The sequence below is a fragment of the Mobula birostris genome, chromosome 4 (genome assembly GCF_030028105.1).
Source record: "Mobula birostris isolate sMobBir1 chromosome 4, sMobBir1.hap1, whole genome shotgun sequence".
In the NCBI taxonomy this organism is placed as follows: domain Eukaryota; kingdom Metazoa; phylum Chordata; class Chondrichthyes; order Myliobatiformes; family Myliobatidae; genus Mobula; species Mobula birostris.
In genome coordinates, this window is record NC_092373.1 from 208,736,013 (window position 1) to 208,755,207 (window position 19,195).

At 42.2% G+C, this 19,195-nt stretch overlaps 1 protein-coding gene across 1 annotated transcript in view; it reads left to right on the plus strand.

Moving 5' to 3' along the window:
• Positions 1–2,015: 2,015 nt before the first annotated feature.
• fbxo41 (F-box protein 41) overlaps positions 2,016–19,195 on the plus strand; it is a 225,460-nt gene continuing 208,280 nt past the window's right edge. Inside the window, exon 1 of the mRNA XM_072254830.1 lies at positions 2,016–2,731. Coding sequence (XP_072110931.1) covers positions 2,016–2,731 — 716 coding nt within the window. The remainder of the gene's footprint in view (positions 2,732–19,195) is intronic.

Genomic DNA, 19,195 nt, shown 5'->3' on the forward strand with positions numbered 1-19,195 from the left:
TACCCTCGACTCTTTTACCCTTTATGTAATTGAAAAAGCTATCAGTATCTTCTCTGATATTAGTTGCCAGCTTCCTCTCATAATTCATCTTTTCCTTCCGAACGACCTTAGTTTCCTTCAGCTAGTTTTTAAAAGCTTCCCAATCTTCTATCTTCCCACTAGCTTTAGATTCTTTGTATGCCCTGTCTTTTGCTTTTACTTTGGCTCTGACTTGTCAGCTACGTAGCATCCTTCTTCCCTTTGAATTTCTTCTTATTTGGAATATATCTGTCTTGCACTCCCCTCATTTTTCGCAGAAACTCCAGCCATTGTTGCTCTGCTGTCCATCCTGCAAATGTCCCTTTCCAGTCAACTTTGGCCAGTTCCCCTCTCATGCCATTGTAATTTCCTTTATTCCACTGAAATACCGGCACATTGGATTTTATTTTTACCCTCTCAAATTTCAATGTGAACTTGATCATATTGTGATCACTGTTCCCTCAGGGTTCCTTAACCTTAAGCTCCCTTATCACCTCTGGATCATTGCACAACACCCAATCCAGCACAACTGATCCCCTAGTGGGCTCAACAGCAAGATGTTCTAAAAATGTTCTTAAATGTTCTTAAAATCCAGCACAGCTGATCCCCTAGTGGGTTCAACAGCAAGATGTTCTAAAAAGCCATCCCTTAGACATTCTACATTCTACAAAGCCATCCCTTAGACATTCTACAAATTCTCTCTCGAGGTCCAGTACTGACCTGGTTTTCCCAATCCACTTTCATATTCAAATCCCCAACGATTATCATGACATTGCCTTTCTGACATGCCTTTTCTATCTCCTGCTGCAATTTGTAATCCACATCCCGGCTACTGTTTGGAGCCTATATACAACTGCCATTAGTCTTGGTACCTTGATTTCCTAACTGGTAGGAAAAATAGATTTCCTTTTACATTGCCCAAGGATTCACTTGATGCAGCTATCTGAGCTTGACCCATAACTCTTTTTGACCAGAACCTCAATATCTCTTGTTATTTTCTATGAGAAGAGACTAAACACTCTGGGTTTAGGATTGCGGGGGATAAATCATTGCAAGTATCTAAAGAGGAAATGGATACATTTTTGGAAGACCAAGGGGTACTGAGGTCTTTAAAGAACTGACACAGAAGAGATTAGCAGATCATGTCAAAGGTTCAATGTTGTATATTCTCATTGAAATCATTAATATCTGAAAACCAACAGAGGGAACAAGACTGATCCCGACGAATTAGTCATATAACTTGATCTTTTCTGCACAGTATTTGAATGCTAATTGCCTGGGCTTCAACACAGACTTATCTGATTGATGGTCGGTTAGCAATTCTCTATTAAGATACATATTTATGTTATATTATTGGGAAGTTTTGATAAAACAGGAATAAAAACTGAAAAGGATGTTTGATTCCCTATTATTTTGAACTATTTTTTAAATTTCTTCTGCTCATCAAGCTGTGTCTTTTGCCCTTGAAGTAGGACTGGTTGAAAGCTTGGTGCCTCACATCTTATTCTGAGAGTAGGGCTGTATTTCAGTATTTTTATGGAGGCGGAAATGATAGTTCCATTCTCTTGATCATTTATCATTCCAAACACAAACCTCTAGATGGGTAAAAATAATAAACTTGATGTTAACTTTGTCTTTGAGATGGTATACTCTTAAAAAGAAATTGCAGAGTTATCCTGATCTCTCATATCTCTTCCCCTCCCCCACTCTCCCCCCCCCCCCCCCCATCACTTCCTTCCTGCTATTTCTGTCAGCAGGTCCTGCACCTACTGATGATTTTAAGTCTGGAAAGTTAAAATGAAAATTCCAAATGAAGGAACTGGTAAATTGACTTGGAAGAAAAATGTAATATCTGTATTGTGATGCAACTTTACCTCCAGTCTGTACTGCCTTTATGGTTTTATGGTGAAGATGTATGAGAACATTCGTGCACTATGAGAAGTGACTCTCTTTCTGAGCAGTGCAATACAGGTCAATGTTGTGGGACTATTTGAGGTATGGCCTCTTTGGATCTACCCTACCGCTGTCCAAGATGTGGGGAACACAAGCGTTTTAGGAATCTTTCTTCATTGCGAGCTCATCTGGAATACAATCATACATATGAGACACTTTACGTCCTTTCAAAGTCTAATAGCATCTGTGATGCTGGTATTTTATCTTCAGGAGGTGACAAATCAATTCTGATACCTACTTCCTGTAAAGAAATCTTTGAAAGCACTTCATTTAGGAGCAAAGAACAGAGATATTTATATGATTTAGAGTGCGGGGAGGAATTATCACATGGTTCCACCTGTTATTTGCCTGAAGTCGAAGGCCCAGTAAACGAAATATTCATGAGAAAGGCAGTGACTCCTTCTACTCCCCCTGCAGCTCTGGCTGCAGCTGCAGTAGATGCTGTTTATGAGGAAGGGCTGGCTCGGTTAAAGATCCAAGCTTTCGAGAAGCTAGACTTGAATGAGCGCTTAGAAAAGCTGTCGGAGGAGGTGGAGCAGAAGATCACAGCCCGAGTGGATAAGCTTCAGATAGAACTTGAAAAGAAAAGCTCAGAACTGGAAAAAGCCAAGCAAGAAAGCATACGGTTAAGCCAAGAAAAGCAAAATCTTGAAGAGAAGGCTACTGAACTATCACGGCAAGTTGATGTGAGTGTAGAAATGCTGGCCACATTGAAGCAAGATTTGGTGCAGAAGGACCAGGAGCTAGCCAGGAAACAGCAGTAAGTATGTCTCTGTAGTCAGCAAGATATAAAGGTGAATATGATTTTGTAAGTAAGTAGAGTTGGTTTTGTTCTGTGTCAGCATGTGTTTATGACCATTAGCTATGCTATTCAATTAGATCCACTCACCTCTGTCCCTCAAGTAATTATTTTTCCTTCAGGTGTTTAATCCAGTTCTCTTCTGAAAGATAATTGCTGATAATGCCCCTTCAAGCAGCACGTGACGGGTTACAACTTGATGTGTTACCTCGAATGGTCCTTTTGCCATTCAACTTCTATCCGTGTCTTATCATGACTGACCCTGACCTCTGATGACTGACTCTGACCCTGGGAGGGACGTTTACTAGTGCTGCTGGGGAGAGTTTAAACTAGATTTGAAGGGGGAGGGGTGGGAACCGAAGTGAAGAAGCCGAGGATGGAGCGGTTGGTGCACAAGTAGAGACATCTTGCAGGGAGTTTATCAGGAAGGATAAGCAGATGATAGAGCACAGAAGCACGCGGCCAGATGGTTTGAGATGTGTCTATTTTAATGCAAGGCGGATGAACTTAAAGCTTGGCTCAATACGTGGAGCTCTGATGTTGTGCCCATTACAGAGACTTGAATGTCTCAGGAGCACGATGGCTGAGTGTACCAGGCTTCAGATGTTGCAAAAAGGACAGGGAGGGAGGCAAAAGAGGTGGGGGAGTGGCACTGCTAATCAGAGATAGTATCACGGCTGCAGAAAAGGAGGAAGTCAAGGAGGGATTGTCCACCGAGTCAGTGTGGGTGGAAGTCAGATACAGGAAGGGGGCAATAACTCTACTTGAAGTTATTTTATAGATCCCCCTCAAGAGTACCAGAGGCATTGAGGAGCAGATAAGGAGTCAGATTCTGGAATGGTGCAAATAATAATAGGGTTGTTGTGATGGGTGATTTTAACTTTCCTAATATTGATCTGCATCGCCTCAGTGCCAGGGGTTTAGATTTGATTCTGGAATGGTGCAGTGATAATAGGGTTGTGATTCTGGTACAGTGCTTTCTCGGTGGGAAAGCATTTTTAATGGTAGTGACCACACCTCTATCTCGTTCACCGTAGTGCTGGAGAAGGACAAGAGCAGACAATTTGGGAAAACATTTAATTGGGGTAGGGGAAATATGATGCTATTAGGCAGGAACTTGGGAACATAAATTGGGAGCAGATATTCTCAGGAAAATGTACAGCAGAAATGTGGCAAAATGTTCAGGAAACATTTGCATGGAGATCTGCATAAGTATATTCCACTGAGACATGAAAAGGATGGTAGGGATAAAGTACCATGGTGTACAAAGGATGTAGAAAATCTAGAACAATAGAACCATAGAGCATTACAGCACAGAAAGCAGGCCATTCAACCCTTCTAGCCTGTGCTGAAACTTTATTCCGCGAGTCCCATTGACCTGCACCCAGTCCATAACCCTCCAGACCTCTCCCATCCACGTATCTACCCAATTTATTCTTAAAACTTCAGAGTGAGCCTGCATTTACCATGTCAGATGGCAGCTCGTTCCACACTCCCACCATTCTCTGAGTGAAGAAGTTCCCCCTAATGGTTCCGCTTTCACCCTAAAGCCACGTCCTCTCGTATTTATCTCTCCTAATCTAAGTGGAAAGAGTCTACTTGCATTTACTCTGTCTATATCCCTCATAATTTTGTAAGCCTCTATCAAATCCCCCCTCATTCTTCTACGCTGCAAGGAATAAAGTCCTAACCTGTTCAATCTTTCCCTGTAACTCAACTCCTGAAGACCTGGCAACATCCTAGTAAATCTCCTCTGCACTCTTTCAATCTTACTGATATCCTTCCTGTAGTTAGGTGACCATAGCAGCACACAATACCTCAAATTTGGTCTCAACAATGTCTTATACAACCTCACCATAACATCCCAACTCCTATACTCAATACTTTGATTTATGAATACCAGGATGCCAAAAGCCTTCTTTACAACCCTGTCTACCTGTGACGCCACTTTCAGGGAATTATGTATCTGAACTCCCAGATCCCTTTGTTCCTCCGCACTCCTCAGTGTATGTCCTACCTTGACTCGTCCTTCCAAAATGCAACACCTCACACTTGCCTGCATTAAATTCCATCTGCCATTTTCTGGCCCATTTTTCCAGTTGGTCCAGATACCTCTGCAAGCTTTGAAAGCCTTCTTCGCTGTCCACAATTACGTACTGATCCAATTTACCACATTATCATCTGGATCATTGATACAGACTACAAACAACAATGGTCCCAGCACAGAGCCCTGAGGCACACCACTAGTCACAGACCTCCAATCTGAGAAGCAATCATCCACTACCACTCTCAGGCTTGTAATTACCTGGTTTACTTTTGGAGCCTTTTTTAAACAATGGAACAACATGAGCTACCCTCCAATCCTCTGGCACCACACCCGTGGTTAAGGACATTTTAAATATTTCTGCCAGGGTCCCTGCAATTTCTACATTAGTCTCTCTCAAGGTCTGAGGAAATATCATGTCAGGCCTGGGGGATTTATCTACCTTTATTCACTGTAAGGCAGCAAGTACCTCCTCCTCTTTAATCTCTATATGTTCCATGACACTACTGCTTGTTTCCCTTCCTTCCATATACACTATCCCAGTTTCCTGAGTAAATACTGATGCAAAAAAACTGTTTTAAGATCTCCCCCATCTCATGAGGCTCCACACATAGACAACCACGCTGATCTTCTAGGGGACCAATTCTGTCCCTTACTATCTTTTTACTCTTAATATACTTGTAGAAACCCTTCAGGTTTATCTTCACATTATCTGCCAAAACAAACTCATGTCTTCTTTTTGCCTTCCTGATTTCCTTCTTTAGTATTTTCTTACATTTTCTATACTCTTCAAGTACCTCATTTGTTCCTTGTTGCCTATACTTGCTATACACCTCTCTCTTTTTCTTAACCAGATCGCCAATATCCCTTGAAAACCAAGGTTCCCAATGCCTGTTAACTTTGCCTTTAATCCTGGCAGGAACATGCAAACTCTGCACTCTCAAAATTTCGCCTTTGAAGGCCTTCCACATACTGAACACATCCTTGCCAGAAAACAACTTATCCCAATCCACTCTTCCAAGATCCTTTCTCTTTTTTTTTTGTAATTTATTTTTTATTGAAACTCATCATCAAACAAAAATTTCCATAAGATGTATTTCAGATACTGTACATATGTCATATAATCATATTTGTCACAAATCTCCACATAATATTTATCTGAGGTATACATTTATACCTAGATCCTTTCTCATTTCCACAAAATTGCCCTTCTCCAATTTAGAACCTCAACTCGAGGACCAGACCGATCCTTATCCATAATTAACTTGAAACTAATGACATTATGGTCACCGGACCCAAAATATTCGCCTACACATACCTTCACCTAACCTGTCTGGTTCCCTAATAGGAGATCAAGTATTGCATCCTCTCACATGGGTACCTCTATATATTGATTTAGCAAACTTTCCTGAACTTCAAACTCCAAGCCATCTAGCTCTTTCACAGTGTGGGAGTCCCAGTCAATATGTGGAAAGTTAAAACCCCCCACTATTACTACTTTCTGTTTCTTACATCGGTCTGTTATCTGTCTACAGATTTGCTCCTCCAATTCTCTCTGACTATTGGATGGTCTATAATACAACCCTATTAGTGTGGTCACACCTTACCCATTTCTCATCTCCACCCATATGGCCTCTGTAGACGAGCCTTCCGGGCTGTCCTGCCTACGCACAGCTGTGATATTTTCCGTGACGAGGAATGCCACTCCTCCCCCTTTCATCCCTTCCCCTCTATCATGTCAGAAACAACGGAACCCCAGAACATTAAGCTGCCAGTCCTGCCCCTCCTGCGACCAAGTCTCACTAATAGCAATAATGTCGTAATCCCATGTGCCAATCCACGCCCTAAGCTCATCTGCCTTACCTACAATACTCCTTGCACCTGAGAACATTTCTATCATGTACAAACCTTTGATTTCTGTGTGTATATGTAGTCCTCGCATGACCTTTATCCTCCTCCACCTCACTATCTGTTCTAACACTCTGGTTCCCCTCTCCTTGCATATCTAATTTAAACCCCCCGGAGCAGCACTAACAAACCTTCCCGCAAGGATGTTAGTCCCCCTCCAGTTCAGGTGCAAACCGTCCTGTCGGAACAGGTCCCACCTTCCCTGGAACAAAGCCCAATTGTCCAGAAACATGAAGCCCTCCCTCTTGCACCAACTCCTTAGCCACGTATTCAGCTGCACCATCTTCCTATTTCTAGCCTCACTGGCATGTGTCATGGATAGCAATCCTGAGATTGCAACCCTGGAGATCCTGTCCTTCAACTTTGCACCTAACTCCCTAAACTCTCTTTGCAGGACCTCCTCCTCCTCCTTCCTACCCACGTCATTTGTCCCTACATGGACCACGACATCCGGCTGCTCACCCTCCCTCCTGAGAAGACTGAGAACTCGATCCGAGATATCGCGGACCCTGGCACCAGGGAGGCAACAGACCATCCAAGATTCTCGATCTCTCCCACAGAACCTCTTATCTGTCCCACTAACTATCGAATCCCCTATCACTACTGCTCTCCTCTTTTCCCTCCTTCCCTTCTGAGCTGAGGGTCCCGTTTCAGTGCCAGAGACGCGACCACTACAACTTGTCCCTGGTAGGTCGTCCCCACCAACAGTATCCAAAACGGTATACTTATTGTTGATGGGAACGGCCACAGGGGTGCTCTGCTCTTTCTGTCTGTTCTCCTTCCCTCTCCTGACAGTCACCCAGCTACCTGCCTCCTGACTTTTAGGGCTGACTATCTCCCTGAAACTCCTGTCTATTTCTGCCTCTGCCTCCCAAATGATATGAAGTTCATCCACCTCCAGCTCCAGTTCCCTAACTCGGTTTGTCAGGAGCTGCAGCTGGCTGCACCTTTTACAGGTGTAGTCATCAGGGACGATTGTGCTGTCCCTGACTTCCCACATACTGCAAACGGAGCACTCGACTACCCTAACTGCTGCCTCCATTACCTACACCTAAGTTAATTAAATTAATTAAAGGAACTTACCTGGCCTTACCTCACTGGGAGCAGGTTCGTCCTCAGCTTCTGCTCGCCAAAACCTCAAAGCTCCACTCCTACCCTGAGCCACGCACACACTGGCCGCTCCTCTTCAGTTACCCCTCCTTTTATTTGTCCCTGCCAATTATCTCAAGTACTCACTCCCTCTAATCAACTAATCAACACTCTGTTTAACCCTTCAGTTGCCCTCCTCACTCCTTTTAAAGCACTCTCTCCTCAGCTGTTTCTCAGCACTCAGCGCTCTCCCGAGCCCCTCGATCCTCCTCCTGCTGCGACTGTCCTGTGATCACACTGTCCCGAGTCCCCGCTCCGTGCTCCTTTTAAAGCATCTCGCCTCAGCTGTTTCTCAGCACTCTCCCGAGCCCCTCACTCCTCCTCCTGCTACAACGGTCCCATGATCACACTGTCCCGAGTCCCCGCTCTGCGCTCCTTTTAAGAAGAAGAGAAAAGCTTACAAAAGGTTTAAGAAAATAGGTATTGTTAGAGCTCTATAAAATTACAATGTTGCTAGAAAGGAGCTTAAGAATGGAGAGCTAGAAGGGGCCACGAGAAGGCCTTGGTGTACAGGATTAAGGAAAACCCCAAGGCATTCGACAAGTATGTGAAGAGCAAGAGGATAAGACGTGAAAGAATAGGACCGATCAAGTGTGACAGTGGAAAAGTGTGTATGGAACCGGAGGAGATAGCAGAGGTACTTAATGAATACTTTGCTTCAGTATTCACGACGGAAAAGGATCTTGGTGATTGTAGGGATGACTTATAGCCAATGGACATTAGGATGTGCTGGAGCTTTTGAAAAGCATTGTTAGAAAAGTCACCGGGACCGGATGAGATATGGAATGATGGTGGAAGTGGATACGATAGGGTCTTTTAAGAGCATCTTAGGTAGGTATATGGAGTTTAGAAAAATAGAGGGCTATGTGCTAGAGAAATTCTAGGCAGTTACATGGTCGGTACAACAGTGAGCCGAAGGGCCTGTAATGTGCTGTAAATTTCGAAGTTCTATGTTTTAGAATGTGCTAGAACTTTTGAAAGGTACTAAGTTAGATAAGTGCTGGGACTGGACGGGATGTACCCCAGGCTACTGTGGGAAGTGGGGGAGGAGATGATCACCAATAGGGACGGGAGAGGTTCCGGAGGACGGGAGGGTTGCAGACATTGCTCCCTTGTTCAAGAAAGGAAATAGAATTAACCCAGGAAATTACAGACCAGTGAGTCTTACTTCAGTGGTGAGTAAGTTGTTGGAGAAGATCCTGAAAGGCAGGATCTGGGAGCATTTGGAGAGACATAATCTGACATCAACCGTCTCAATTTCACCACTCCTCTCTGTTCCAACCTCACTCCCTCTGAATGCACTGCCCTCCGCTCTCTCCACACTAATCCCAACCTCACCATCAAACCCACTGACAAAGGTGGTGCCGTAGTAGTCTGGCGGATGGACCCCTACCTCACTGAGGCCAAAAGGCAGCTCTCTGACACCTCCTCTTACTTACCCCTGGAACAGGACCCCACCAAAGAACATCAAACCATTGTCTCCCGCACCATCACCACCCTTATCAACTCTGGAGACCTTCTATCCTCAGCCGCTAAACTCATTATTCCCACACCCCGCACCGCTCGGTTTTACCTCCTCCCCAAGATACACAAGCCTGACTGTCCCGGTAGACTCATAGTTTCTGCCTGCTCCTGTCCCACCGAACTTGTATCTGCCTACCTGGACTCCATTTTGTCACCCATAGTTCAGTCCCTCCCCATCTACATCCGGGATACATCCCATGCCGTCCACCTCTTCAATAACTTCCAATTCCCCTGTCCCAACTGCTTCATTTCACTATGGATGTCCAATCCCTATACACCTCCATTCCTCACCAAGAAGGCCTCAAAGCTTCCACACAGAAGGTTAGTTCGGAAGGTTCAATCGTTGGGTATTAATATTGAAGTAGTAAAATGGATTCAGCAGTGGTTGGATGGGAGACGCCAGAGAGTAGTGGTGGATAACTGTGTGTCAGATTGGAGGCCGGTGAACAGTGGTGTGCCTCAGGGATCTGTACTGGGTCCAATGTTGTTTGTCATATATATTAATGATCTGGATGATGGGGTGGTAAATTGGATGAGTAGGTATGCAGATGATACCAAGATAGGTGGAATTGTGGATAATGAGGTAGGTTTTCAAAGCTTGCAGAGAGATTTAGGCCAGTTAGAAGAGTGGGCTGAAAGATGTCAGATGGAGTTTAATGCTGAAAAATGTGAGGTGCTACATTTTGGTAGAACTGATCAAAATAGGACATACATGGTAAATGGCAGGGCATTGAAGAATGCTGTAGAACAGAGGGATCCAGGAATAATGGTGCATAGTTCCCTGAAGATGGAATCTCATTTTGGATAGGGTGGTGAAGAAAGCTTTTGGTTTGCTGCCCTTTATTAATCAGAGCATTGAGTATAGGAGTTGGGATGTAATGTTAAAATTGTACAAGACATTGGTAAGGCCAAATCTGGAGTATTGTGTACAGTTCTGGTCACCGAATTCTAGGAAAGATGTCAATAAAATTGAGAGAGTACAGAGGAGGTTTACTAAGATGTTGCCTGGGATTCATCTCCTAAGTTACAGAGAAAGGTTGAACAAGTTAGGTCTTTGTTCTTTGGAGCGTAGAAGGTTGAGGGGGGACTTGATAGAGGTGTTTAAAATTATGAGGGGGATTGATAGAGTTGACGTGGTTAGACTTTTTCCATTGAGAGTGGGGGAGATTCAAACAAGAGGACATGGGTTGAGAATTAGAGGACAAAAGTTTAGGGGTAACATGAGGGGGAACTTCTTTACTCAGAGAGTGGTAGCTGTGTGGAACGAGCTTCCAGCAGAAGTGGCTGAGGCAGGTTCTATGTTGTCGTTTAAAGTTAAATTGGATAGATATATGGACGGAAAAGGAATGGAGGGTTATGGGCTGAGTGCAGGTCGGTGGGACTAGGATAGGATAAGAGTTCGGCATGGACTAGAAGGGCTGAGATGGCCTATTTCCGTGCTGTAATTGTTATAGGGTTATATGTTATATGGTTAAAGCCCTCCGCTACTTTCTGGGCAATAGACCTCACCAGTTCCCCACCACCACCACCCTCCTCCGGTTGGCGGAACTGGTTCTCATACTCAATAACTTCTCTTTTGGCTCTTCCGTCTTTTCTTTAGACTAAGGGTGTATCTATGGGAACTCGCATGGGCCCCAGCTATGCCTGCCTCTTCGTTGGTTATATGGAACAATCTGTGCTCCAAACCTATTCTGGTACTGCTCCCCAACTTTTCCTTTGGTATACTGACGACTACATTGGTGCTGCTTCCTGCACCCATGCTGAGCTCGTCATTTTCATCGACTTTACTTCAAACTTCCACCCAGCCCTCAAATTCACTTGATCTATCTCGGACACTTCTCTCCCCTTTCTCAATCTCTTGGTCTCCATCTCTGGAGGCAGACTGTCCACTGACATCTTCTACAAGCCCACCGACTCTCATAACTACCTCGACTATACCTCTTCCCACCCCGCCACATGCAAAAATGCCATTCCATATTCCCAGTTCCTCCGTCTCCGCTGCATCTGCTCCCAGAATGAGGCTTTCTGTTCCAGGACATCTCAAACGTCCTCTTTCTTTAAGGATCGTGGTTTCCCTTCTGCTGTCATCAATGATGTCCTCACCTGCATCTCCTCCATTTCCCGGACTTCGGCCCTCATTCCATCCTCCTGCCACCACAACAGGGACAGAGTTCTCCTTGTCCTCACCTACCAGCCCAGCACCCTCCGGATCCAGCACATTATCCTCCGCAACTTCTGCCACCTTCAACAGGACCCCACCACTAAACACATCTTTCCCTCTCCATCCCTCTCCGCTTTCCACAGGGATCGGTCCCTCTGCGACTCCCTGATCCACATGTCCCTCCCCATGGATCACCCACCCAGCACTTATCCCTGTAAGCGCAAGTGCTACACCTGTCCCTACACCTCCTCTCTTGCCACCATTCAGGGCCCCAAACAGTCCTTCCAGGTAAGGTAACACTTCACTTGTGAGTCTGTTGGGGTCATCTATTGCATCCGGTGCTCCCGGTGCGGCCTCCTCTACATCGGTGAAACCCGACACAGATTGGGGGACTGCTTTGTCGAGCACCTCCACTCCGTCCGCCACAACAGACAGGATCTCCTGGTAGCCACCCACTTCAACTCTGCTTCCCATTCCAATTCAGATATGTCCATACATGGCCTCCTCTACTGCCGTGATGAGGCTAAACTCAGGTTGGAGGAGCAACACCTCATTACCGTCTAGGTAGTCTCCAGCCCCTTGGTATGAACATAGAATTCTCCAACTTCCAGTAATTCCCTCCCCCTCCCTTCCCCTATCCCTATTTCACTCTGCCCCCTCCCCCAGCTGCCTATCACCTCCCTCATGGTTCCGCGTCCTTCTACTACCCATTGTGTTTTCCCCTATTCCTTCTTCACCTTTCCTGCCTATCACTCCCTGCTTCCCTTCCCCTCCCCCACCCCTTTATCTTTCCCCTGACTGGTTTTTCACCTGGAACCTACCAGCCTTCTCCTTCCCACCCTCCCCCATCTTCTTTATAGGGCCTCTGCCCCTTCCCTCTTCAGTCCTGACGAAGGGTTCCGGCCCAAAACGTTGACTGATCGTTTCCACGGATGCTGGCTGACCTGCTGAGTTCCTCCAGCGTGTTGTGAGTGTTGCTTTGACCCCAGTATCCGCAGAGTATTTTGTGTTTATAATCTGATTAGGGATCGTCAGCATGGCTTTGCCAAAGGCAGGTCGTGCCTTACGAGCGTGATGGAATTCTTTGAGGATGTAACAAAACACATAGATGAAGTTAGAGCAATGGACGTAATGTGTACAGATTTCAGTAAGGCATTTCATAAGGTTCCCATGCAAGGCTCATTCAGAAAGTAAAGAGGCATGGAATCCAAGAAGACGTTGCTTTGTGGATCTAGAATTGGCTTTCCCACAGAAGGCAAGGGTGATTGTAGTTGGTTCGTATTCTACATGGAGGTCGGCGACCAGTGGTGTTCTGCCAGGATCTGTTCTCGGACCCCTGGATGAGGAAGTAGAAAGGTGGGTTAGTATATTTTCTGTTGATACAATAGTTGGGGGTGTGTGGATAGTCTGGAGGGTTTTCAGAGTTTACAGTGTGACGTCGATAGGATGCAGAACTGGGCTGAGAAGTGGCATTGGAACCCAGATAAATATGAAGTGGTTCATTTAGGTCAGTTAAATTTGAAGACAATATAATATTAATGGTAAGATTCTTGGCAGTATGGAGGATCTGAGAAGTCTTGGGGCTCATGTCAATAGGACACTCAAAGCTGCACAGGTTGACAGTGTTGTTGAGAAGGTGTATTGTGTGTTGGCATTCATCGACCGTGGGATTGAGTTCAAGAGCCGCGAGGTAATGTTACAGCTATATAAGACCTTAGTTAGACCCCACTTGGAGTACTGCGTTCAGTTCTGGTCACCTCACTACAGGAAGGATGTGAATACTGTAGAGAAAGTGTAAAGGAGATTTACAAGGATGTTTCTTGGATTGGAGAGCATGCCTTATGAGAATAGGTTGAATGAATTTGGCTTTTTCTCCTTGGAGCGACAGATGAGGGATGACCTGACAGAGGTGTACAAGATGATGAGAGGCATTGATGGTGTGGATAGACAGAGGCTTTTGCCCAAGGCTGAAATGGCTAACACAAGGGGGCTTGGAAGGAGGTACAAGCAGGTGTCAGAGGTAAGTTTTTCATACAAAGAGTGGTGAGTGCATGGAATGCACTGCTAGAGAAGGTGGTAGAGGTTGATACAATGGGATCTTTTAAGAAGCTTTTAGATTGGTACATGGAGCTTAGAAAAATAGGGTAATGCGGTAGGGAAATTCTAGACAGTTTCTAGAATAGATTACATGTTTGGCACAACGTTGTGGGCTGAAGGGCCTGTAGATTTCTATGTTTCTATGTAGCTATAAATGGGTCACTTGACTTTGTTAGCTAAGGGATGCAATGCAAGAGGAGCAATGTTGTGTAACTACATTAGTTAAGCCACATCTGGGGAACCTGTCCCACTATGGAGTTCGATAAACTTGATAAATTTAAACTTGAACTGTAGAAAGAATACAGCTGATTGGAGAGAGTGCAGGGAATATTGATCAGGATGTTAACTTCAAAACATTTCAGTTATGAAGAGAGATTATATTGACTGGGTTTGCTTTCCTGATTGAGGTATGCAAAATTAAGAAGGACACAGGTATGGTAAAAAGAGAGATACTTTTTTCCCTTAGCAGAAATATCTATAAATAGACAGTGTAGGTTTAAGATGAAGGCCAGGAAATTTAAAAGGGATTGAGGAAGAATAAACTAATTTGGTAGGGAGATGGGAACCAGAGTGATAGGGATGTTGGTTTATAAGTAGAGATAAAAAATGCAGCACAGAAACAGGTCCTTTGGTCCATCTGGTTCATGTCAAATCGCTTAAACTGTGTACTCTCATTGATTTGTACCTGGCCCATACCACCCCCCCCACCCCGTACCTCTACAATCCATCTGTGTATCTGACCTTCTCTTAAGCAATGACATTGAGCTTATGCTGGCATCATGGTCCACACTCTCACCACCTACTGAGTGAAGAAGTTTCTGCTCACATTATCCTTAAACTTTTCACCTTTCACCCTTAACCCATGACCTCTAATTCTAGTCCCACCCAACCTCAGTGGGGAAAAAGCCTGCTTGCATTTACCTTATCTTTTCCAATCTTTTTATTAATATCAAAATGTTAAACATAACATAATATTAATACAAAGCTATTCGGATTACATTGTTAATAATTAGCATATAAAAATATAAACTCCGTTAACACACAGATATTAAACCTCCCAAAATCTTACAAAATACGAATATAAGAAAAAAAATGCAATAGAAAAAGAAAAAAAAACACAAAATACCCCCCAAATAATACTAATCAATACTAATCAACGAAACGAAGGAAAAGAAAAAGACATGGGCTGTTATGTTACGTCAAATAGGACCATTAGTGTCATTAACTCTGCTCCCCTCTCCAAATATTTGAAAGTAATAGAATAGGTTTGGAAAAGGTCAAATTACATCATGTGGAAGTGTTGAATAAATGGCCTCCAAGTCTTTTCGAATTTAATAGAAGGATCATAAATGACACTTCTAATTTTTTCTAAATTTAAACACAACGTACTTTGAGAGAACCAATGAAATGTAGTTGGAGGATTAATCTCTTTTTTGATAATGTTGATTCTAAAATTTCTTCATATATATGGCAGAATAAAAATTCTAGGTTAGGTAAAAGATATTTATAGAAGTCAAAAAAGGAGGGTGGTCTGGCATTGCTGAACTTTAGATTTTACTATTGGGCAATTAGTATTTGATATTTAAAATTTTGGACTTGGGACTTGGACATAACTTCAAGTCCACATTGGGTAAATCTTGAATGTAAATCTGTACAAGGGTTTTCACTGGGTTCTATTTTAGGGACTTCGCTTCCCCTTGCTCTTTCTAAATTGTATAAACAAACGAATAACCTAATAGTTAAATATACTTTGCGAATATGGTTTCAATTTCAAAAATTTTTTGGGTTGAATCAATTTATTCTAGCAAGCCCTATTATAGCTTTTTTTTCAACCCTCTATTCTGGATCAAGCCTATTTGGTTTGGAAAACCAAAGGTATATTACAGTTTTGTGATCTATTTTTGGATAACTGTTTCATGACCTTTGAACAATTGTTTAATAAATATAATTTTCCAGACCAAGAGTTAGAAAATATCATTTACAAAAACTAAAAAAGGATGGAGGTCTTGCTCTGCCTAATTTAAGAATGTACTATTGGGCTGTTAATATAAGTTATATGTGTTCCTGGTTATATTGGGCTGATAAAAATGAATGACCACCTTGTGTTGATTTGAAATTGAAAGCTGTGAAACAATTTTACTTAACCTCGTTATTAGGAGCTTCTTTATCTGTACAACTGCACAAAATTTCTAATCTAAATTTATAACCTATGATTAAGCAATTGTTACGAATTTGGTACCAGTTTCGTAATTTTTTTAATCTCAAAAAATTTAACCTTCTTTATCGGAATTATTTATTTAAACCTTCATTAAGTGATCCTACCTTTTTTCTTTGGAGGAATAAAGGAGTCTATTCCTTCATGGATCTGTTCCAAGAAGGCTGATTGATGTCTTTTGAGAAATTAGTAACTAAATACTCTCTCTCATACTCACATTTCTTGCAATATCTTCAGGTCAGACATTTCTTACAAGAATATTTAAGTAATTTTCCATATATACAGGATTCTGACCTGTTAGACATTATTTTAAAAATGAATCCTTTAGTGAAAGGTTTTATTGGGAAAATTTATAATTTACTGTTACAACAGTACAATTACCCTTCACTAAAGATTAAGCAAGATTGGGAAAGAGAGCTTAACATGACCTTGCTAACAGAGGATTGGTTGCAAATTTTGAAGTTGGTTAACTCTTCTTCGATTTGTGCCAGTCACTCTTTAATTCAATTTAAAATTGTACATCGTTACTATTTGACAAAGGAGAGACTGTCTAAAATGTTTCCTAATGTTGATAGTGAGTGTGATAGATGTAAAACCGAGACAGCAATATTGACACATACGTTTTGGTCGTGTTCTGTATTGAAACAGTTTTGGAAATCTATTTTTCTCTACAATTTCTAAAGCTTTAAAAATTAATTTACAACCTAATAAATTGACAGTTTTGTTCGGTGTAATCCCTCAATATATTCATGGTATTTCTATATCAGACCAACATGTAATTGCATTTGTTACGTTATTGGCCAGAAGAGCTATTTTATTGAAACGGAAAGATGTCTCTGCTCTCACTTTGATACAATGGTTCTCTCAGGTGATGTTATGTCTTAGTTTGGAGAAAATCAGAAGTCGAACTTTTGATCCTCGATTTGACTTTGAGAAAAGGTGGGGTTCTTTTGCCGGCTACTATCATCTGATTTGAGTTAATTAAGATGGTTTCCTTCTGATTCTTGTGTAAATGGATTTGAGTTGGCGGATTGATGTTTTTCTTTTATGGAAGCTTGTATGGCGCATCGCTCCGGGGTTGTGCTCCAAATGTTTTTTTTTCTTTTCATTTTTTTTTGTTAGCAGGGGTTTTCTTTTGTTTTAGTTAGTAGGGGTTCTTTTTTCGTTCTTTCTTTTTTCCAAAAATATTCTTAACGCTTTATTTTTTCTTCTTATTATTGATATATTGTTTAGCTTTGTTAATCAGTTATTTGGTAATTTAATTCCTTATTGTACACATTGACATGTTGACTTGATTACTTTAATCTATTTTTTTTGTTGATCTCAATAACAATCAATAAAAAAGATTTAAAACTGAAATGAAATAATTTGCCTAAATCCCATTTCTTTAGATATTTACAGATTAGAAACTTTTTAAATACTGTTCTTCCTACCTTTCTGAATCTATATCCAATGGATATTTTGGAAAAAAATTTTGGATTTAAATCTTTTTCAGAAATTATAAAATTGCAACCATTTATAATATAATCATAAAAATACGTCCAGATTTATCTAATAAAATTAAGAGTGATTGGGAAAGGGAACTTAAGCTTACTTTACCTATTGAAAAATGGGACCAAATTCTTCAATTAGTTAATTTATCCTCTATATGTGCTAACCATGCACTGATACAATTTAAAGTAGTACATAGGGCCCATATGTCTAAGGATAAACTCGCTCATTATTATTCTCATATAAACCCTGTATGTGTAGATATCACTCTGAGAAAGCTTCATTAACTCATATGTTTTGGTCATGACCTTTTTTGAAAAAATATTGGAAAGATATCTTTGATATTATTTCAACTGTTTGGAGTATTGATTTACAACCTCACCCTATTATGGCAATTTTTGGTTTACCAATGATAGAATCAAATCATTTAACCTCTTCAGCTCGTCGGATGACTGCATTTGTTACATTAATGGCTAGAAGATCCATTTTGCATTTATCTTGTCTATACCCCTCATAATGTTGTATACCTCTATTAAATCTCTACCACCGCTCTCTGGCTTCTTCCACAAAGCCAATATCTTATCCAATTTATGACCTCATCTTGAATGCCAAGTGACTGAGCCTTCTTGACCAACCTCCCTTGCGGGACCTTGTTAAATGCCTTGCTACAGTTCATGTAGACAATATCCGCTGCCTGGTAACTTTCTCAAAAAACTCTATGATTGATTGGTAGTGTATAGTGAGATTGTCAGGAAAGACAGGCAGATGATTAGGCAAAATTGCAGTCAGTGTGATGGGCTGCAGTGTAAAAGGGGGATTGAATTAAAAAGGGTAACAAATACAGGACTGAGGTGTTATATTTGAATGCTGCAGTATAAGAAATAAGGTAGATGATCTTGTCGTGCAGTTACAGATTGGCAGGTATGATGTCGTGGGTATCACGGAGACATGACTGAAAGACGATTGTGTTTGGGAGCCTAACATCCAATGAAACACAATCTATTGAAAGGTAGGCAGAGGAGGAGGAGTAGCTCACTGGTAAAAAATGAAATCAAATCTTCAGAAAGAGGTGACGTAGGATCCGAAGATGTAGAATACTTGTGAGTAGAGTTAAGAAACTGCAAGGGTAAGAAGACCGGATGGGAGTTATTTACAGATCTCTGAACAGTACCCTGGATGTGGTCTGCATATTACAGGGAGAGATAGAAAAAAAAAGCGTCAAAAGGACAATATTATGTTAGTCATGGGGGGGGGGGGGGGCGCAGTTCCAATATGCAGATTGGGAAAATGAAGTTGATGCTGAATTCCAAGAGAGAGAATTTGTGGAATACTTCTGCGTTTTGGAGCTGCTTATTGTTGAGCCCAGTAAGAGATTAGCAATTCTGGTTTGGGTCTTTTGTAATGATCTAGATATGATTAGTGAGCTAAAGGTAAAGGGACCCTTAGGAAATATAACATAGAAATTTACAGCACATTACAGGCCCTTCAGCCCACAGTGAATAGTGATCATAATATAGAAACATAGAAAACCTACAGCACAATACAGGCCCTTCGGCCCACAAAGTTGTACTGAACATGTCCCTAACTTAGAAACTACTAGGGTTGCCCATAGCCCTCTGTTTTCTAAGCTCCATGTACCTATCCAAAAGTCTCTTAAAAGACCCTATCGTATTCGCCTCCACAATCGTTACCGGCAGCCCATTCCATGTGTTCACCACTCTGCGTTAAAAAAAAACTTACCCCTGACATCTCCTCTGTACCTACTCCCAAGCACCTTAAATCTGTGTCCTCTTGTGGCAGCCATTTCAGCCCTGGGAAAAAGCCTCTGACTATCCA